Source organism: Halichoeres trimaculatus, unplaced genomic scaffold (genome assembly GCF_033239565.1).
Source record: "Halichoeres trimaculatus isolate MK-OKI-2021-1 unplaced genomic scaffold, fHalTri1.1 fHalTri1_scaffold_21, whole genome shotgun sequence".
In the NCBI taxonomy this organism is placed as follows: domain Eukaryota; kingdom Metazoa; phylum Chordata; class Actinopteri; order Labriformes; family Labridae; genus Halichoeres; species Halichoeres trimaculatus.
In genome coordinates this window covers 22,681,406-22,704,068 of record NW_027437199.1, presented here as the reverse complement: position 1 = coordinate 22,704,068, position 22,663 = coordinate 22,681,406, and the positions used below count along the sequence as shown (strand labels likewise).

General features: G+C 42.0%; 1 protein-coding gene across 11 annotated transcripts in view; it reads left to right on the top strand.

Annotated features, from left to right (window-relative positions):
- The window catches only part of dock4b (dedicator of cytokinesis 4b), a 200,803-nt gene extending 179,829 nt beyond the window's left edge, over positions 1-20,974 (top strand). For 3 of the 11 annotated variants that reach the window (XM_074697800.1, XM_074697795.1, XM_074697798.1), the window contains 6 exons: positions 1,137-1,218; positions 2,137-2,246; positions 9,976-10,048; positions 12,086-12,202; positions 12,897-12,958; positions 19,861-20,974. In XM_074697800.1, coding sequence (XP_074553901.1) covers positions 1,137-1,218; positions 2,137-2,246; positions 9,976-10,048; positions 12,086-12,202; positions 12,897-12,958; positions 19,861-20,316 — 900 coding nt within the window. In that variant the 3' untranslated portion in view covers positions 20,317-20,974. Of the gene's footprint in view, positions 1-1,112; positions 1,219-2,136; positions 2,247-9,975; positions 10,049-12,085; positions 12,203-12,893; positions 12,959-19,860 lie in introns of all 11 variants that reach the window. The other 8 variants (XM_074697796.1, XM_074697793.1, XM_074697791.1 and 5 more) reach the window with 5 other exon arrangements.
- The last annotated feature ends 1,689 nt before the right edge of the window (positions 20,975-22,663 follow it).

The following is a 22,663-nucleotide window of genomic DNA, read 5'->3' as shown; positions in this document are numbered from 1 at the left end:
TTATAAGTGGTGGACATGCGAAGTTCGAATTTGTTTAATGGGGTAATTTTTAGCAGTTGTGCATGGAGCTAATGCTGCAGCCAAACAGGCCGTTCCATAACAGAACGTTAGGACTAATGGTCCTGTTTGTTTAATGGCTGAATGTGTATACAGACCCTGTTCCACAAGTCAGAACAAACTCTAATAGAGCATCAAATGAAGTGGTGCTGCTACTGACCTCTGATCTCTGTGACCGTATCAGCTGCCGCCTCGAGCTGCTCAGGTCTGTTAAAGAGTCTGTAAACAGTTTATGAAATCCTCTAATAAGACAGAGGAGCTGAACGCTCAGTGTCCACACAAAGCTGTGTCGCTTTGAGCTGATGTTAAAGTCATTTTATACAGTCTTTCTGTTCTTCCTTAAAACTTTATTTATTGACTCTTACTGCTTTCTATCACAGTAACAATGAATCATTGCTCTACTGCTGCAAATCCGTCTGTCATCACAGCACTCTGCTTGATTTGCACTTATTCTCCTTAATTAGTTTAATTGTGTTTTGTTGTTGTTAAAACTTTCTAGACTCCTCTCTTCCTTTTGATTGTTCAGTTTTCTTCCATGTTTTGTCCATCAAAGCACATTTTCTTAAAGATGTAAATATGAGTTATTATCCTTATTATTTACCCAAAGTGGGTTTTTTTTACACTTTGATTTATTAGCAATAAAACCTACAAGATCTATGTTAGGCTGACAGATGTTAGACACTCTGCTTCAGGCCATGGCGTCATGTTTACAGCACAGACATAAAAACAGACCTGAGTACCTCCTGATATGTGGTACTGCTCCTTTAAATGAAGCTGCCTGTCAGACGTACAGTCCTCGGACTGAGCACAAAAGCAAAAAGCATCGTCTGCAGCCCCTCGCTGATTCATGACACTTTGAAGTCTCTCAGCCGAGGCATCAAAAATAGATATCGTCACTAGATTATGTTTTTTTTCTTTAGTTAGACAGAAACTAATGACATCAGAGTGACGCAGGACTCTCCACAGCATCTCTGGACTCACACCTCTCTCCTGAAGCTGGTTTGTGTGAAACTAACTCATGTGCATGAAGGCTGTTTTTCTAAATGGTGATGTAGTTGTTGTTGTCGTCTCACATGCAGCCCAGCCCGTCTACCTCGAGCCTCAGCTCCAACCACTCTGCCTCGCCCAACGTCACCAGTTCTGCCCCATCCAGTGCCAGAGGTGAGCCCTGCACTCCTTCATAGAGACTCATTTTACAGAGCTCCACGCTGTCGGCTCCGAGCTGATATTTCAATCCAAAATGAAGCAGACAGGGCCGCAGCAGGACACCCGACACGGGGCCAAACCTGCGACCTTTTTAGTGACAAGGTGTTCTCTGAATCCTGCTGGGTGAGGTTAGCGAGGTCAGACTACAGCTAGAGACACACGGAGGAGGAGGAGGAGGAAAAGAAGAATACAGAATGAGCTGAAGGAAACATGGAGATGAATATCCCTCCTCCTCTGAGTGTCTGAGCGTCTAACACCTCCTCCTCTCTGTCTTCAGACCTGAGCCACATCATAAAAAAGCAAGAATATATGAAGACGTTTATGGCAGCGTATACACTCCCCTTTGGCAGGCTGCTGGCAGAAGGCGGCGCCCTTATAAAAGTGGCCTCTGTCTACCCATAAAGCCTTGGGAGAATTATTGCAAGTGTGTTATCTGAATGAGAGCCAGTGATGGGTATCTCATACTCATGTGATCGCCTTCCAAGTGGAATCTTCCGGGCTAATGGATCGAGATCTTTGCAGAGACTAACAGCAGATGATATTTAAGCCTGTGCGGGCCTTTTTCTTTATCTCTAAGTGTGTGTTACACGTGCTCTTTGTCTGCTGCGATCATCCAGTCACACCGAGGAGGTAAGGGTGTGAGAAGATGTGTGTGTTTGTGTGTGTGTTGGAAGAAGCAGGCCATTTATCATGTTGTGTGAGAGCGCAGCAGAGAGGCAGGGAGAGGGATCGGTCATCCCAGATTGCCAGTATTTGTTGGTAATAGTCTAACACCTCGCTGCTATTTGGTCCTTTATTTGTCGCACATGCTCTCCCGTGTGTGTGTGTGTCTGAGTGCGTTACGTCTCTAATGCCTCACACACTCCGCTCCAGGTTCACCGCAGATGGCAGAGAAACACAAACATTCCAGAGAGAACGCCTGTCTGTCTCCACGAGAGAGGCCGGTTAGCGCCATCTTCCCCAACCCGCTGGACCCTGCACAGGTGAACACACACTCGCCTGAACACACACTCACTGTCTTATTCACACCAACAGTTGCCAAAGCTTGTAGAGTCCTCAGTATTTGGAGCCTCTCTGTGTGCCAAAGTGATGGACCAAACCTAAAACAAGGTGCCTGTAAAAAAAGAGAAAGAAAACCGTCCTCTGCTGCGAACTTCAGGAAGGAAAATCTGACACGGGAAAACTAGAGCGGGAGAAAGTCTCCCTCCTTTCCACTTTAAAGTCTCTACTGTAAGCAGATGGACTCTTCAGCCCTGGGTGTCTGTTTAGGAGAGTAATGGATGGAGAACACTCACTCTCCGTCTGATTCGCTGCCTTTACAGATGGTCCAGTTCAGTCGTGCCTTCTTGGCTTTCGAGTGTGTGATTGTGTGATTTGGAAAACACAGAACCTCTTCATTTTTGACACGTCTGCTTTTAGCATGCAGTGCAGCAACAACCCACAAACAGAGACATTACAAACAAACAGAAACCTGAGCAGAGCGCTGGATTATCCTGTTATCTGGAGTCAGACAGGGACATTTTATCTCTTAGTCTTTCAGCGTTTGAACCACATACTAACCTAGAAACAAGTCGTGCTAACGTGTTAGAATCAATTCAGCCCCTCCTGAAGCGAGGTGCCAGATGTGAGTGAAAGCTTCTTTTTTGTGGCTGCATGCTGACGGTTTGCCCTGACTAACACATAGTCTTTGCCAAAGAGTCATACAAGGCTGAGCACACAGTCATGTTGTCACACCTTTGCACAGAGACAGGATTTCATGTTGTGTACATCATGTCAGCACAAACTGGCATCTTTTGGATTCATTTTTGGGAAGCTGAGAGCAGTTTTAACCTGAACAATGGAACACAGACGAACAGTAACAAGGATCTTGTCTGAAAATCTGCAGATCAGGCGTCTGAGCACACGCCTTATAGGTGGAAATATTTTATCTAATATCCTAGCTCGAGATTTGATGCCTCTGAAAATAGGCCATTGCGAGATGGCCGCGAGATTTCATACGTCGTGATGACACGAGGATTCTTTCTTTTTATTGGAGTAATCTGATAAAGCAGCTCCTCCTCTGTGATGTCAGTTAGTCACACAACCGCCACCGAGGGATACACCCACCAAGAGCCGACTGACTGAGTGCTGGATGCAGGGACTCTGCTCTGCTGAGCAACTTGGCTTTACATGGTGAATTAGCAGTTAAAACACTGTAGTTTTAGCAGACGTGGTAATACTTGTGAAACTGTGATATTTGCATGCTTGTTCTGACATGCACTGTGAACCTGGACCACAATAATGCTGCGGTAAGAACATAGTGAGGAACTGACGGTAGAGGCGATCTTTAGACTATACTTTCAGCATGATGGATAAAACAGACAGAGAAAAGTGAAGGAGCAGGATGGAGCCCTGTTATAGAAATAGTTTATTGGTGAAGTCTGCCTGTATTTCCACGTATAAACTATACATGTTACAGTACTGGTTTGACTCACCACACTGAAGCGTCCTGAGATGATCTGTGTCCAGGTGGATTTTCTTCCTCCTGAGCTGCAGAACCCTCCGGGTCTGACTTGGGGTCCAATACGAAAGGATGTATCCTACACTCTGCCATTTTATTAGTGCTATCAATGCCTTACGGTGAAGTTTTGGCAAACAGCAAACTCGCTCGGTCTGCTCCATTCAGTGTGGCGATTTTGTAAATACTGCCATGCTGCAAACACCGCCCCCTGGCTCTACCCTCTCCACCCCTCTGATAGAACTGACCAATCAGAGCACAAAGGGCTGTGACGTTGCGAGGTTACTGGAAGTCATTCTGGAAACGGAGCGTTTCAACGAGATCTCCAGAATGGCCTAAAATTAGGATATTGAGAACGCTATTGTGGGGCAATGAAGGAACTAAATGACTTGAACTGAGGGCAGAAATGCTTTACAGGCATCCTAGTCTGGCATAGTGAAAAGGAGAAACAAGCATGATATGTCCTCTTTAAATGTGTGATCCCAGTGTCTTAGAAGTGAATCAGACATGAGCACTGATGCTCTGACTTATTTATTTGCAGGCAGCCATGACTCCTCTGACATCTCTCCATTAGTGCTTGCTAGGATCCTGTTTATGCGTGTGTGATTATTTATATGGACTAATTTGCTGTTTGTCAACAGTTACGGCTACGTGTGCATTTTGGCAACAGAAGTGCTGCAAAGTACAATGTACATGAGGTTGTTAACCACCAAAAAACATTTTTTTGGTAACACTTTATTTTGATAGTCCGGCTGTTGACACTCAAGAAGCCATCAGCAGATAAGTAGTTGCATATAAACTGAGTGTCAGTTTATATATCACAAGGCGAGTCAACAGACAAGTAGCATCTGCCTCTGGTTTCTCTCATGGGATCTTTTTCAGAAAACAGTTGTACAGTGGTGGGTAAAAAAATTAGTCTCTTGAAATGTTGAAATGTTGAAATGTTAATGTTAGATGACAATCCACAGATAGTCATACGTCAAATAATAGCCTGTTCAAAAAAATAAGAGAGTTGGGAGACAATTATTTTAAAAGCTGTAAAACCTTGAAATGTACCTTCTTGTCTCCTAATAGTAGGTTAAATGCATGCTACTGGTTTGTTGAAAAAAAATATTTAATATCTTCTGATAGTTGTTGAGTGTCAACAGACGGACTATCAAAATAAAGTGTTACCTGGAAAACATCAACAAGTGGACAGGCATTCAGTGGACAGATGTTTTTAGTGGAGAAATCCAGCATGTACCTCGGGGTGGAGTTTAGCACATTGGTCAATAGATGCTTGTGATGACTGCATTATCTGTAAACACTTAACACACTGTGAAATATAAAGACATGAGCCAACAAACCAGAAAACTTCAGAAACCAAAGACACTACTAAAAACTATGTCCAGACAGAAAACTGCTTCAATTAAAACAGAGTATTAATGGTTTTGTATTTTAAGAGTACTTCCGGTTAGAAGTTTGATCATACATCGTAGTTTGAGCATAAAATCTGTTCCTGTTAATCATAATTTTTGTTCACTTACAGCTGAAATAAACTCGTCTTCACTCCGTCACTGCAATGGATCAGATAAGTTTCCATTCAAGTTAATCTGTCAACGGACACTGGGTCCGCTCCGTTGCATTCGGCTCCGCGTCTGGTCCAGCAGATGACAAGTAACATGCAGCCATTCTATTTTTGCTGGATGCAGGAGCCATGACACATAAAGCCAGCATAGGGCAGATCGAGCAAGACAGGAAGAGAAACTACCTAAAATCACCCAGTGATTTTCAAAATAAAACAAACCAAGCTGTCTGTCAGTCATGAGGCTTGTCTGACTGAACCAGCTGCTGGTGTGAGTTGACAAACACAGTCATCATGCAGCAAAGCAGAGATGGGCTGCAGACACATCTGAATGTCTTTGCGTTATTTTTCACTCTCCATATTTGGTCATAACCTCAGCCCAAAACCAACTTTTTCATAAAATACACAATGTAGAAAATGGATTTAGAAAATCAGCAGTTTTTTTTTTTTATTTGTGGTCAAACCTGGTACACTGAGGTTGGATGAAGAAGACACATTTAATAGCAGCCGCAGATGTCACTGGTGTTTCAGTGTGAAATGTGACCCTGTTAACTAGTGCCATGTTCGGCTTAAGGTCTCCAGTTAGCACAGTTACCCTTCACTCCAGAACACCAGTAGCTCTGTAACAGAACTCGATAGAAGATGACTCCATGGTTTTGCATCATTTCCGACAAATGACCACGGAACAACCAGACATTTTCATGCTGCTCACAGTTTAAATTTAGAGTTTAAAGAACCCTAACTCATCTGAATGAATGGATTGCCAAAACGTGAATTTTATTTTATGATAATAATAATTACTGCTGGTAACATGATCAACACTAGAGTTGAAAATCTGGAAGTGATCTGGATTATTCTGCAGCTCTTTTTATCAAGAGGTGATGTTAGCATTTTGTTTCTGGGAGCAGATTGATCCAGTGTTTACTTTTTTTTATATATATAATTCGGTAAAAGAATCATCAAAATCTTCAGTGTTTGATTTTGCTTTGAACAGTAAAAATAATGCACTGGACTCAGGATGCACAACATTTTCTATGAATAAAGTTTTTTTTAATCATATCAAACAAAGAACTGACCCTGTGCGCAGAACACCGTGAGTTGCAGCCATTACAGACGGTGTATTAATGCCATGTGGGCGTCTGTTTTGGAGAAAAAAGTGGCAAAATGCTGCAATTTTGGCCCAAATGGAGCATTACTGTAAAAACTGATATTAATGAGTGTATGGGGGCTCCTCATGTGACATGTTGACCTGTGACCTGGCTGAGGGAACATGCTATTAGGGCTTTTAGTTGAGAGCTGTGAAAGCAAAAGCTTCATGAAGTAAGGCAAGCTCAGCCTTTAAATCAGAAACCTGTTGTTAAAACATGATGGGAATATTTCTGTTCCCTCTACATCTGAAGGGAAACACGTCACACCATCACACTCTCCATCCTCAGAGACAAAGCTCCTTTAACTCCAAAACAATGCTGCATATGTTTCCAAAGCCTCTAACAGTCAGTGTCAGTACAGAACCAGGGGGATGGTTTTGAATTGGATTAAAAGTTATTTGAGAGGCAGACAATAATACGTGAAGATGGGAATATTTTCATCAGAATGTCTGGATATTGTATGTGGTGTCCCACAGGGATCAGTACTGGGACCTCAGTTATTCCTCTTATATATTAATGATATGTGTCAAGTCTCCAGTTTAGTATAGTATAAGTATACATTATTTGCTGATGACACTAGTATGTTTTGATCTGGTGTAGCTTAGCAACAACTTGTCACTCACATCACTTCAGAATTAAATAAAACAAAAATATGGTTTGACAAAAACAAATTATCCCTAAATCTGATTAAAACAAAAAACAAAAAAAAATATATCTTGAAATGATAAAAACACAATCGAATACAGGTACAAATAGATGGTGTAGACATTGAAACAGTCCATGAAAATATTTTTTTCTGGAAGTGATAAGAGACGACAAAATCTGCTGGAAACCTCACAAAACACATCGAATCCAAACTGTCTCGTAGCATTTCAGTCCCAGCCAAAGTAAAGCATGTTGTAGACCAGAAATCACTCCACATTCTGAATAATTCACTAATTCTTTCTTATTTAGGTTACTGTTCAGAGGCATGGGGTAACACTTGTGAAACTTCCCTTCAACCACTTTTCATTCTGCAAAAAAAGAGCAATCAGAATTATTCATAATGCTGATCTTCAGGCACACACAAATGACTTTTTTTTAAAATCCAAACTCTAAAATTTTCTGACTTGATGGAGCAGAAAACAGCTCAACCACTCTACAAAGTGAAGAAGAATTTGCTGCCAAAAAAAATTCAGAAAATGTTTCATGACAAAGAGGGCGGTTATAACTTAAGTGAAAATGCAAACCTAAAGGTTAGAAATGCGCATACAACACTAAAAAGTTTCTGTATCACTGTTCATGATGTTAAACTATAGAACAGACTGAGAGCAGAACTTAAACAGATTTTAAATATAGGTCTGTTTAAAGGGGACATATCATGCTGAGCCCTGATTTAATACGTACATATAATGTAATAAATTTGAAAACAAGACCTTACACCCCCTGAATTTTCAAAAAATGAGAAATTGTATTTTTTCTGATATCCTAGCTCGAGATTTGATGCCTCTGAAAATAGGCCATTGCGAGATGGCCGCGAGATTTCATACGTCGTGATGACACGAGGATTCTTTCTTTTTATTGGAGTAACCTGATAAAGCAGCTCCTCCTCTGTGATGTCAGTTAGTCACATAACCGCCACCGAGGGATACACCCACCAAGAGCCGACTGACTGAGTGCTGGATGCAGGGACTCTGCTCTGCTGAGCAGCTCGGCTTTACATGGTGAATTAGCAGTTAAAACACTGTAGTTTTAGCAGACATCTTAATACTTGTGAGGCTGTGATATTTGCATGCTTGTTCTGACATGCACTGTGAACCTGGACCACGATAATGCTGTGGTAATAACATAGTGAGGAACTGACGGTAGAGGCGATCTTTATGGTGTGGCCACACCAAATGCGAATTTGCGGCGCGATTACATACAAAGTCAATGCAAAGACGCGTTTAGCCGCCGATTCGCCCCGGGCGGCGCGATTCGCGCGTTTGGCGCGGCGAGTTTGGAGCGTTCACGCGTTTGGGCGATAGACGCGAATTCGCTCGAGTTCAAAATATTCCCCCACGACGTCATTGTTATGACAACGTTGGGGGGCAACTGCCGCCTGCTCCGGCTCCAACTCCGCCGGAGGATGGAGGAGAAAACAATCTGTGCGGTGTGTCATCATCCAGAGTTATACGATACGACGTGTGTACTCTACAGAGACTGGAAAAACAGGAGCAGGCTTGGTTGAAAGTCTCTGAGGAGACAGGTTTTGAATGTAAGTTCTGAAAACATTCGTTCCCAGCTGGATTTGCCTGCACGGGCTATCACTGAGTCCGACTGCGTTTTCCTCAGCTGAGTTTTGAGCCTGATAGAGAGGAGGAAAGAGCGGGGCAGGGGCAGAGCCAGGGAAAAGATGGAAGTTCTCTGTGCTCCTCTCTTTCCTCCACCCCTTCATTATCCCCAGGGAGACCTCCGGGAACATGGGTCGGGGGTACAGGGGTCGGAGGTTCGGGGGATCGGGGATGAGATCGCAAGGAACAGCCAGGCAGGGCTGGTGGATTACCAGGGAGAGGCAGCAGGCATTGATTGTGATCTCCAAAGCTTTCACACACTCTCCTGTCATGCTTTGGAAACCACAGCTCATTGTTTTTCAGCTGCTCTTTTGGACTTACGGTCTTTAAATGAACGAGCTCTCTACTCCGCATGTGCAGTACCGCGCATTCGCGTGTTCGCGCCTCAGCTTGTCAAAAAAGTCCAGCGGCGAGACTCGGGCGTTCACGCGGCGCGTGACAGGCCATTCGCGCGAGTAAATTCGCGTGTTCGCGTTTGGTGTGGCCGCGGCATTAGACTACACTTTCAGCATGATGGATAAAACAGACAGAGAAAAGTGAAGGAGCAGGATGGAGCCCTGTTATAGAAATAGTTTATTGCTGAAGTCTGCCTATATTTCCACGTATAAACTATACCTGTTACAGTACCGCTTTGACTCACCACACTGAAGCGTCCTGAGATGATCTGTGTCCAGGTGGATTTTCTTCCTCCTGAGCTGCAGAACCGTCCGGGTCTGACTCAGGGTCCAATACAAAAGGACGTATCCTACACTCTGCCATTTTATTAGTGCTATCAATGCCTTATGGTGAAGTTTTGGCAAACAAAAAACGTTGAATCGTCATCTCGTGTTCTTTATCTCCAAACTGGAGGAGGGAAACGAGATGTGACTGTCATTAGAGAGGAAGCTGTGAGACAAAGGTGTTTTTTTATAAATGTAGCCATCAGGTGACGTGACGTTCTTTCACATCTACAAATCTCCCCCCGCTGCTCCGCATAAAGGTCATTACACATTCTACACTCCTCCTCTCTGTCTGTGTCTGGAGCTGCCTCCGCCTTTCCATCGGATCCCTTTTGGATATCACACCTTGATATTTACTTTAACCACCCCATATTCAATTACTCCTCTTTGGCTGGCATTTACTTTTCTTATCTCGAATTTACAGTTTCATCCCGCTCATGAATCTGACCGCTCTTTCCTCCTCTGTGTGCAGAGAGCTCCTCCTCATCAGATAGGCGACACCACTTTGCCGAGGAGCGACCCCAACCTCTCAGCGCCAGACAAAGGTAAAACACTGAGTTTAGCTGATTCTGCTGGATGAAAGCCTCCATGTATGCAAATCTCATGAATGCAGACAATTCTAAGGCTCCTACTTTCTTATTAAAAGGAACGTTTACACTTTTTCTCAGAGCAAGGCAGCACCATGCCCTGCAAAAGTAACACACACACATGTTTTTTTTTTTTTTTTCTCACCTACATTTTCACCGACTCTGAGTGTTCAGCTCATCCGTCCAGACATGACAGTTTGACCACTGAGTGACTGGAGGCATCTGTCTTTACACAGCTGCTTCAGGGAGCTCCTCAGGAAACACACACACTTACACACACACTCTGGGCTCCTTTTCCTCCCATTCTCAGACACAGTGTCCAAAATTTACCTTTTTATTCCTCACTTGTCTTTAAAATCTGGTGAAATGACTTTATTTAAACCACCTGGTTGTCATTTTATCTGCATGTTTTGTGGGACGGTGCACGTTTCTCCTGATTTCTTGGAGGAATAACTGTGAATTAAGCATAAAGAAAACCCCTGAGTGTGAAATTAAAACAGTGAATTTATATCCTACTTTCATCTCCCCTCCAGAAAAAAACAGCACTGTGTGAAATAATGAGACACGATTGTGTAAAAAAACAACACTTCAAAATAAAAGCGTGAAGACAGCGGACGCCTGAGCTTCCTCATGACTTGCAAACAAACACACACATACACCTCTGTGTGTGTGTGGTAATTAATGCAGTGAGACAGAGAGGAACTTCTTCAATATGGTGACAGAATTAACACAAAGCATGTGTCGGTGTAAAAGTGCAGCCTGTCACACCCGGAGCCAAACCTTTGATACTATTCATAGTGTTGTTAAATATAAAACAGAAGACTTTAGTGTGAACAGATCTGCTGCTCCGTTCTGTCAGCTCAGCGTCTGATAATGTTTAATCTAAAGGAAGTGTCTGCATAGCTGCAGATTGTGTTCCTGTAAACATACATAAAATATAACATAACAGCTAATTAAATAACAGAAAATGAAACCCAACAACATGATGTTCTTTCCCAGGAAACTCTGATCTAAACATTGATTTAATGCAAATTAACTGACCTGAAGTTAGACGCTGATAATTAGTACAAACTTTCCTCAGCTGCCCACAAATGAGTCCTCTTGTTTGACCTTAAAAATCATCTTTCACTTGTATCTGAAGTCTCGACCCGTAATGTCGACTAATGTTACATTTGCTCAGAGCAATTAAGAAACTCTTTTACAAAGAAGCAAACTGTCAGTGAAGAAAGGAAAAGCAGGAGTAAAGAAAAACTCATCTTAAAGTGGCAAAAAAAAAAAAAAATAAGTTTGAGACTTGCAATGATATATACAAAACAACAAGACATCAAACATTCCACCTCAGCTCTGACTGCTCTATAAAGATGAGAAGGAATATTTTTAAAGAGGGGGTATTGTGCTTTTTTTTGTCTTTATTTTGTCCTTCTGGAGTCCCCGTAGTATCTTTACATGATCCACAGGTAAAGGGAAAAAAAAGATTATTATTATTATTTTTTTAAGTAAACCCATATCATATTCGAATTTGTTTTAGCTGCTGTCTCTTTAAGGCTCCACACTCCACTAACCCCTTCCCTTTGATTGGCCAGCCCTCTTAAGGCTTGTTGGGGGTGGACTTTGTTGTTTGAGGCCAGTAGGGAGATCCTGATGCTATGACTTCATCATTTCAGAAGATCTTGTGAAAGATCTTTTTTTCTTTTCTTTTTTTTTTCTAGAACTGCGAGTTTTGATACAGATAGATTCAGGAATTTCTATGACGCATGAATAAAAAGTGGTTTAAAAATCTGCACACGCTCAGTCTGAACATCCAGCATTGATTCTTTATATCCTTGTTGAAATTGTGAAAAAGCAGAATACCCCTTCTTTAAAGTGAAATAATTCCATCAGTTCGTATGACTTTGTAAAGAAATGTGCACCGTCCCTCTGTGTGTTCTCCATGTTGTGTTGTGTTGTAATCCCATTTCCTGTGAAGTGACTTGTCATGTTTCTGTGTGCTGTAAGTGCGACCCACACCCAGTAGCTGGAGCCTTGACAGTGTCAAAGAGCGCGCTCCATCCTTCTCTGACTCTGTCGGCAAATTGCTATGCCCTCCCGTCCCTCCTAGGCCACCGTACTCAGGTAAAACGGATGCTCGGAGTGAATTTCAAGATGAAGACTGCTACTAATTTTCCTCTCCTGCTCTTGACACCTGGTGCCTTCTCCAACTTCTCCTCCTGTGACCTTTTACCTCTCTTACACTCGCCTCCTGCGCCTAATTTCACCCAGACATAACAGCAGCAGCTCGCTTTTCACTTAGTGGATGAATTTTCCTGCAAAGGGAAGCTTAAGTTCAGCTGTGAACAAGTTTGAAACCCTCTGTGGAATTTGTGAGGGCTGAATATTTAAATTTGCAAAGAGCATGTCATTACATTTCAACAACAGTTTCCTTCTCCATCACCCCAAACTGTACTTATTCACTTATTTACAGATGCAACAGTCTTGGCTTATTCCCCACTGCTTTGTGATATATTGTGGTGCCTGGCAGCACAGTAAGCAGATGGAGTGTGTTTTTCTTCGCCTCACTTTCTCCTGCCCTGGTTGCATAAAGCTGCAGCAGCTGTTGGATGTAGAAACAGCTCAAGGCGGCCTAAAGGACCTGCGCAACATCAGGGCTTAGTTGACTCATTGATGCTTTAAGCCACTCTCAGCTCTGTGTGTATGTTTGCATGACTCATTTTGTGTCATTGTGGTGAATGGAGGAAAACGCGTCTCTAATTTGAATTTGCCCCCTCTCCACCTCCCCTCTCTGTTTTTCTCATCTGGTTGTCAGCAGGCTCCTCGGCTAAAAACATGAGGTCACAGTCTCCTGTCTCGGCGTCCAGATCCCCGCAGAAGGTTGGTCCTCTTTCTGTCACCCTCTTCCTCAAATTGTGGCTTTTTTTTTTTTAACTTTCTCTTTTCTCTCCCTGAGACAGCCTGACCTTGCTCAGTGACAGCCTTAGGGCTTTCATCCTGTGCTGCTAACGTCTTACCGGCCAGCTCCAGGGTCTTTATCCTCCTCTGTGTCAGCCCTGAAGCCTTGGAGCTCCGGCATTACCGTTCACTGAAGCTGCTTACAGCCTCACTGCTGCTGATTTTGTAGTTTTTTATGACACTGCTGTCCTAAAACGAGACTAGCTGGAGGGCAACCATTGTCGCTAAATGTACACCTGCTTAACACAAACTGGTCTCCTCAAATTCAGGATCAGGGAGGATGTCAGCTGGGCCTCCGGTCAAAGAGAAGCAAGAGGAAATGTTCTTTTTTTAGGTTCCCATTCTGTCGGTTCATTTACATTTCAGAATTCAAATGATTCACCATCGAGCTCAGGTGGTTGTATAATCTAGTTCCTCTGGATTCCAGGGTTAATGTCCTTAAAGAGTATCAGACAATCATCCTGGTTCCACTTTAACTCCCCACATTTCATCTGTCTCTCCCCAGCTGTTCTACTGATAAGAGCTAAAATGACACTGAAGTAGCTGTAGTAGCTCAATAATTCCCTACACACACAAATACACCAGGAGTTGTGCAAAAATTGATTTTTATAAAGTTAAAGTGATCCTCCGGGATGGAACAAGTTGGGTCCTATCACAAGGTTTAGGGCAGAAATTACCCCTACAGCAGTGTTTTTGTGCAGCAGAAGACCAGAGTGCTCGCACCAAACACCCCCTCCCTGCTCCTCTGCAGGTTTCCTCTGCACTCAGACGGGGCCATATTTTACTTGACCAAAAACACAAATAAACGGACTCCCACCAAAAAAATCTGATATGGGTCTGCATTCACGCTTTATTTAGAGAATTTTCAGCGCGTTACTTTCACACAAAAACACTGCTAAATAAGGCTCTAGTTCTCAGCCTTTCTCTTCGTCCCGGCAGACTACCTGCGTTTGTTTATATCTGGCACGCCGCGCGCACGGACTCATACACCAAGCAGCCAGCACCTCTTAGCCTTATTTAGCGGTGTTTTTGTGTGAAAGTAACGCGCTGAAAATTCTCTAAATAAAGCGTGAATGCAGACTGATATCAGATTTTTTTGGTGGGAGTCTGTTTATTTGTGTTTTTGGTCAAGTAAAATATGGCTCCGCCTGAGTGCAGAGGAAACCAGCAGAGGAGCAGGTAGGGGGTGTTTGGTGCGAGTGCTCTGGGCTTCTGCTGCACAAAAACACTGCTGTAGGGGGAATTTCTGCCCTGAACCTTGTGATAGGACCCAACTTGTTTCATACCAGGAATATCACTTTAAGGGAGAAATTAAAAACTAAAAAAGCTTAAAGATGTAATTTCACTTTACATATTAAAAGGAATCTTATGGGACATTGAACCACATTTACATTTAGAAACATCCTCTTTGATGACCCACAGGATGGTCTAACTACTGATATGCACAATAATGACGTTATGTAAACTAGGAATTCATGCATTCGATATTAGCATTTTTTAAACTAAGAGCTGCATCATGTTATCAAATCTTGTTTTTTGTTGCTTTTTGTTTATTTTTATTGTTTTATTTTGAGACATGATTAGAATTCTCTCTGGTCGTACATAGAATAAAAAACAATCCTGAAATAAGTTGCAGATAGTTTTGATAATCAGAACTTCAGGTGTTTTTCACTGGCACACTGGTTGCTTTAGATAGATGTTGCCTCTGTTGTATAGTACTGTTCCTAACAACTGAACACAGAATAACTGTACATTTTGATTCTGCTAACAGGTTGAATTAAGTGTTCAAAAAACGCTAACTGGTCTGAATGAATGGAGCTAAACGCTGCTTCTGTGGTCAAAAAGCGTGTGCATCTTTATGATGTTGTCGACTATTAACCCTTCGATACAGACTTTACTATAACCTTGGACCAAGCCATCTTACAATCTTACCATCCAAGCGGAGAGTTGCATGAGAAAACAGTGACCAGGAGTGGACAGGTTAAGAAAGGCCATAGCACAGGAAGGCATCATCTTGGGGTGTTTTCACACCGACAGTGTTAGGTCGACCCAAATTTAGATCGACCTATATTTGGTCCCGTTTGGGTTGGTGTGAAACCAAAATCGGACTCTGGTGCGCACCAAACTGGTGCAGCCAGAGGAGGTGATCTCGGTTCGGCTCTAGCCGCACTCTGGTGCCGCCAGCTGTGGTGTGAAAGCAGCCGCACCCTCGTGCGATGCAACTGTCAGGCGAACTCGGCGAGTTTCATCTCCAGTGCATCAGTATGCTTTTTTTGAAGCCGCAGCAGCGCTTCATTTTCAAACACTATGGTTTGCAGATGGTTATACACACAAACAATATAGAAATGAATTAGTAGTAACTCGGCGTAGGCCTATTTGACTCTCCATCATCTCTGGTTCAAGCAAACGGTTCTCTCAGCGCTTCCAGCTTCCAACTGAAAGTACGCTACACGCGCTCTAGCCGTTGTCGTCATGGAAACATGACGCTCCCAAAATACTGCAGCGTTTGGTCCCAAGTGACAAAAAGCAGATGTGAAAGGAACCGCACTAACTCCAAAATGGCAACAAAGTATCAATTTAACATTCCAAGCTGCACCAGGGTGCGCATTATCAGGTGTGAAAACACCCTAAAACTTCTAACATGAGAAACATTTCACCCACTGCAAAGAAATGATTCTAACATGATTTATGTTTGACGTCACAACAAAAACATGGCTCAATTAAGATCCGTAATGTTATGTTTTGAGCTCGAGAGCTGGTCACAAATGAAGAGCCATGAAGTCGAGCTTGACGTCAGAGGAAAATAACCGCTGCTTGATTAATTATAATGAAATACTGAGGCTGTGATTATTTCCCCAGCATTTTTAGCTTCTCTCTTCTCAAACACTTTTCTTTCCCAGCCTTAAGTGTTTCTCAGTTTGTTAACAGTTAAACTCATTACTCTTGTTTTGTCTCAGAGCTCTCATTTATTCATAATGAGCCTCTCAGTGGTTAACAGCAGTCTGCAGGAGCCGCAGAGGTCCAGGAAAGGTTAACCCAGCTCCGAGCGAGCCCTTAATGAGGTTAAAAAGTTGTTTCCAAAACTCTGCTGAGCCGTTGCCGTCTCCTCTGAACTGTTATCGTTTTTGTCGGCTTGTCACAAACTTACAGTGCTAAGCTCCCTGCTCTCTGTTGTGGGTGCGACGCCTTCTTAGGTGTGACAACAAGCAAGAAATGTGGTTGTTTGTGCGTGTTTGTGTGGTGTGTGAGGCTAGAAAAGGAAGGAGAGAGCAGGAGCGACTTTGGGAGGTGTGAGTGACAGCCCGGTGCTCAGCATGCTCTGTCAATCAGACGTGTGCGTGTGGGGAGGTGTGTGTTTGTGTGTGTGACTGTGGGAAAAGAAGAGGCCTGGAGCGATGTACCAAGCTGCCCATCACAGCGCAGTCAGACACAGGTCCTCCCTGGACCAACAGGAGGCCCCATTATCTGCCGCATGAACACACACACACATGGAACACACACATCAGTCGGTGCAGCCAGGGGCTTATTAGCAGACCATGAACCCCAGGACAACAAGCAACCTGCACAAAAACACATGACACCAGTCTGACAGGGCTGACATCCCCCGTCTGCAGAGCTAGGAAACAGATTTCATGTGGAAAAAGTGGGTCAGGAGTTTAAGCTGCTTGTTAAACAAACTCATTTTCATCTCACTCGGCCTCAGTGTGAAAAGGTTCGTCCAGCCGTGCATGTCAAATGGCTACCTCGCTTTGTGCGTGCCTCCTCTAGCATGAACGATACAACCTTTCTGATCGATTGTATACTCCACTTCATCCAATTAAAACCTCACAGGTTTAATGGCAGCGTGGTGTAATTGCTTAGAAAAACATTTTTGTTGAGTGATCAGATTTTTGAGCAGGGAAGTGCAGCATATTGTGTTTTTTCGTCTCGGTGCACCTGGTCTGTTTGGCTTAATCTGTTCACTGACTCTGTTTCTATTAGCTCTGTATGGCTCTCACACACACACACACACAAAGGAGACTGCAGAGTATAGAAGTGTTTAATGTTGTTTTATCATGAAAAATAACTGCGACAGACATTTAAAGCAAAAGATAGAGACCATACGTCAAGTGACAGGGTCTGCAGCCAGAGTCTCTTTGACTCCTTTGCAGTGGCTCTTTGTAGCTTTAAAAAATATTATTGAAGCAAAGAACTTTATTTTTTTCTCGAAAAGGAAACTGACGATTAAAGACATAAGCACTAAATAAAATCATGCTTTAACATTTTGTTGAACTAAATCTTCATCCCATCTGTCAATAAAGCCTGCCACCGCTCTACTTCACCTCCTACAACATCAAGAGCCCACCAACTTTCCATGCACCTGTGGCTAACCTCAAGTTTTACAGCCCTGGGAAGATAACTACATCTGCAAAATGACAAATCTGGAAAAAAATACGGATTTTAATTCTGTGTGGATTCATTAAACTGCCAATGTGTCAGCTTAGTGTATGCTTGATACATGGTAAGGCAGTAGCAAACAACTAAAAATGATGAGTAAAGTGCTGTTATCAGTATATGTAATCAAATCCAAGTATTTTTTTTTTTAAATTGAGTTTTGCAAGTGAATAAATTTCACTTGTTTTTTAGATTTTGCCAATTTTTGACAATTGAAACCAAAAAAAAAATTACAAACTTTATAAAACAATTTTTTGCAAATTTTCAAATTTTGTGAAAAAAAACTTGTTTTAAATTTCTTTTTTTGCCATTTTTAATTTTTTCAACTTTTTTGGGGGGGCAGATTAATTAAAAATTAAAAAAAAAAAAACAAGACATCACATGTACAGTTTCATAATTTCAAAATACTTTTTGCTTAAATAAATAATCGCTGAATATTAACTATATATAGAATTGTTCACACTGCTTAGTCTTTATTGTAAAGAAAAAGTCGTCTTTGTGGCTCTGTAATGACTTTAATTCAGGTCAGCTGAGGCAAAATGACTACCATGAAAGTAAAGGTTGCAGACCCCTGCTCATGTGTGACCGGTTTTGTTCTGGATGAAGAAACATGTTAATAATAAACTATAGCGTGTCCTGTGAAGAGCTGCTGGTTACGCTTTGACTGTAGACTGTATAAAACATGGACACCGTATCTGTGACATCACTCGTTTGTTTCTGAAGCAGAGTTTGGAGCCTTGTTGAGGCAGGTCTTTAGCCTCCTCGCTAACAGCTACAGTGTTCCCTACTGTCTGTCAAATCAGCTGTTCCTAAAATTATGCAAAACTTGACATCTTAATATTTTTAACCTTTCAAGACCAGAGCTTTTGTCTGATGTGCATGTTTGGGATAAGTAAGACCTAATACGTATGATAACTAAACTTGGCCATTGTACGTGAAGTTTGACTATTTATATTGTGAGTTATCTATTAGTTGTTCATAGTTACTGTTATTGGACTTAGATATGTTGTTTTTCTCACTAAAGAGGGTTTAATGATATGATACTACCAAAAGATGAAGTAGTGAAGTGAAGTGATGAATGTGGCTAACAGGTCAAAGTTTAAAAAATAAAGCATTGTTGGTCTGAGAGGCAGAAATGTCCACATAGAATAGAATAGAATAGAATAGAATAGAATAGAATAGAATAGAATAGAATAGAATAGAATAGAAAATACTTTATTTATCCCCGAGGGGAAATTCAGGAGTCACCGCAGCATTTAAGAAAACAAAAGTAAGAAAGACATATGTGGATGCTGGATCTTAAGAGGTTTAAAATAACTGGTTATAAGAAAATCCTCTGTGTGTTCAGTGTGTGCTGATAGAGAAATGATCTCTTCAGACAGAAATCATGTTTTGAACCAAACATCTTCATCTCTGCTGTAAAGATCTGCTTTCTGAAAGGGTGTGTGTGGTCTCTGCTGTCCCTGCAGACAGCCTCTAATGGACACTTGAGGAACTGCAGCATTTAACACATAAGCAGGGTTTGAACCTTTCAATCCTCATTACCACTTAGTAGAGTTCAAGTGCCACAGGAAATCTTTTACAATCAAGCAAATGTCATTGAAGAAAAGCGTTTTGAAATTGAAGTTTCATGAAAGTATTTGTTGCATGAATTTATTTTTCTAAATTCACTCATTTATCTGTGACCAGTGGTGTTGATACTTTTTTCTTTAAAGTAAATGAATTATAACTTCTCTGGGTATGTCTTCAGAAGTGAGTAAGCCCTTTTTTAGTCTTAGTGGGTCTTTTTTTAGTTAGCCTTTTATTCATAGCTTATCACTAAATAATCAAATAGTAACTATTTTGATGGCCATTAAATTATTTTCATTTTCAGGCTAACAGAGGATGGATTTTTTCTTTTTAGACACGATGCAAGAAGCAAACTGGCATCAGATTGTGTGATGTCACTTTTGTTGACCCAAGAAAGTTTTTGTGTAGCTTGTGATTTGTTAAGACATTTTTGGAGCCTTAGCTTGCGGACACAGCAGATTGTTACATCTCAGAATGAGGACACAGCTCAGGCAGGAAATCCAGGTTTAGAAAATATTACAGTTAAAAGTCAGATTTAAAGTCTTTTCGAAACCCCTAAGGGTTGAAGGGTCAAAGTATGGTTGAACTGGGCTCTGCATCTGTCTACATGTGAGTCAGTGATGTGATGGTTCACTCTGCAGAACACGTCCTGCAGACTTTCTCTGCAAGCTCAGAGTTAAGATGTAAGATGTAACCAAAAGCAAGCTGCAAACAAACATCAAAGTGGTCTCATAACAACATGTATTTGTAACTTTTCCCTTAAAATGAGACCACTGGATTAAAAATCCAGCCTCTAAACGTCCTCTCCTCTCTCCCTGCAGACCACAGTGCCACCTTTCACCCCCTCGCCCACAGAGTGCCAGTCTGCCAGCCTGGTCTCCAACTCCCCCGTCCTGTCCGGCAGCTACAGCAGCGGCATCTCCTCCCTGAGTCGCTGCAGCGTGTCGGAAGCTTCTGGTACAGAGCTGCCTGCAGGCGACCACCCTCCCCACACGCTCCCTCCTCCGACCACCTTACCAAACTCAGTCTCCAGCAGCTCGGACGAACCCATCCGCAGGGAGAACAAGACGCCGCCTCCTTACAGCGTGTATGAGAGGAACAACCCACGCAGGCCTGTGCCGCTGCCCCACAGCCTCTCCATCCCCCCACAGGTGGACCCACCCGCGCTGCCACCCAAGCCTCACCAGCTCCGCACAGGCAGCATGAAGCTGGACGGGACCTCTGACCCTCGAGTCCCCAGACCCAGACCCCTGCCCAGGAAGGTGTCTCAGCTATAGGAGCTTGGAAAGACGCACTGGCATATTTTGCACTTTTTTACTGGGCACTCCCTTTTTTTTTCTTTTCTTTTTGCTGATCTCCAGTTTGGTATTTCTAGACCTACACTCCAATAAAAGACACATAGAATAACAGGCAGTCAATAAAAAAGGCAAAAAAAAAGAAACTCAAATAATGGACGTTTCTTTTTGTATTCGCTAGAGGGCATTGACTCTGACTCAGTCATTCTGCACTTTTAGCTCTAGTATGTACATTAGGGTCAGTCACAACCTATGTTTACCAGACCAGGCTAGACAAACACACAACGTTTTGATAGATGTAATAATCTGAAATATATGTATATTGGTATATATGAGAATTGTTTTTGCCTTAAGTATTGGAAACAGAGTCTTTTATCCGTGAGTCTTGCACGATTTTTTTTAAACAACTCTGTACATTTGTAAACTGTTAGGATCAAAAGGTGCTAGAGGCCTCAAGTATGCATTTCAGTGAAGTCCAGTGGTCGAGGTTGTGTTCTCACGGTCATATCCACACAAGCAATGGCACAAACAACTACACCAACGATGTAAACAGAGCGTTGGGTTAAATGATGCTGGCACACCTGTACTTTTAATCCTGAAACTGAAATTAAAACAAAATCATATTTAAAAAAAAAAAAAACTCCAAGAGATTATCACACAAGAGCTATGCTAGGATGGTGTTAGCTAGAAGCTTGTTCCTGCTGTAGGTGTTTTTCGACCACAGGGATTTGCCCTATGACTAAGGACTCTGGTGTTTTGCCGGTCAGAGCTGTTTTGGGCTTTTTTAAATAACTTTCCCACTGGCGCTTGTCTCCTTTCAACCACTGATTCAACAAATCCATCAGCAGGGCAATAAAACACGACCAAAACTAACAGACTGAATACTCCTTCTATAGTGTCATTTTTCTGAATAGCCTTTGTCTGGTTCTGCCCTCTACTGGTCAGGTGCTGTGATGCAACTACTTTTTTTTTCCATCCATACTCCCTGCACTGATTTGCACAATCTATCCAAGTTTTCTGCCTGAGATAGAAACACAAACAAACAGTGGGCCACAGAAAGTTCCTGGGACTGTTTCATCAGGAACTAAAAGTTCCTTTACCCACTGGTCGAAAAACACCTTGAGTTCCCTGTACCAAACAGTGTTTCAGAGCTTCTAGTGATAATATTGCTGAGTCACCTGAGTGTAGATATTTGGTTATTCAACATTGTGATTCACAATCATGTCAGTATCTGGCTCCAAATTTCTAATGAAGAAGATGGCTTTATGTAGACGTGACCTGATGTTTGGTTTTCACGCATGAGAATCCGAAACTGCTCGAATGGAAAGTAAAAAATTAGCCTCCAACATGTCACACTTACCAAAAACTGCCTGATCAGTGAATGAAAGGTTAAACTTGCTCAAACGTACAGGAAAAATGTGCTGTTGCATGCTAAGAAAGTGGATATTGACAATTCATGTGAGCGTTTATTATCCCTCCTGCATGATGTACATGACAGCAGACCTTAGGGGGTGTGGTTACGAAGTATTGTGCCAAAGGAAATGTACAATGTGCTGTAAAGAGTCCTTTTTTTTTTTTTAAATGCGAGATGCTTGACTGATCTGACATTTCCAGGAGAGTTTAAAAGTGATTTAACCTATAAAAAAAGCCCTCCTAACTCCTCACCTGCTGATCAAATGTAACTGAAGACAAGCACAAACTCTATCATTAGTGTTACGACCTGTACTGTTATTATTAACTCTCTATTTGACAAAGCAGCAATTAGCACAGTCACTGTCAGATGTTAGCTTGAAACACACAAGGACTGGAGATGATGCAGAAATATTACAAACTAATCCTGGTCAGATATTTGTACAGATGAGATTTACTGTTTGATCAAAGATGGACGTGTGTTGACGGCGCTTTGAGCAGCTGCTCAGTTTGACCACGTTGTGTTGCTCCAGTGATTGACGCGTCGTTGCAGGCGGGTTTTTTGTAAAATAGAGAAACTTTGGCATCAAGTGTTCATGGATCTTAAATACCGTGCCACATTTTTCCTGCAGACGGGATTAGCTTTAGTATTGTTTGTATGTTTCATTTTTGTACCGTTCATTTTCTTTTTGATTTGTTGTGAATTTTTGAGATTAAATATTCACATTAATCAGTACTTGAGAACCTGTAAATTATATGATGAGATTAATGTAAGTATGCCAAATATAAAATTTGTGTATTACAATTAATGTAAATATTGTGTTTTTAACAAAATGTAGCTATAACAATTTACAGCTTTGAATGTAATGTTGAAGCAGCAAATTATTATTATTATAAATGTCCAAACTTTTATGGTTTT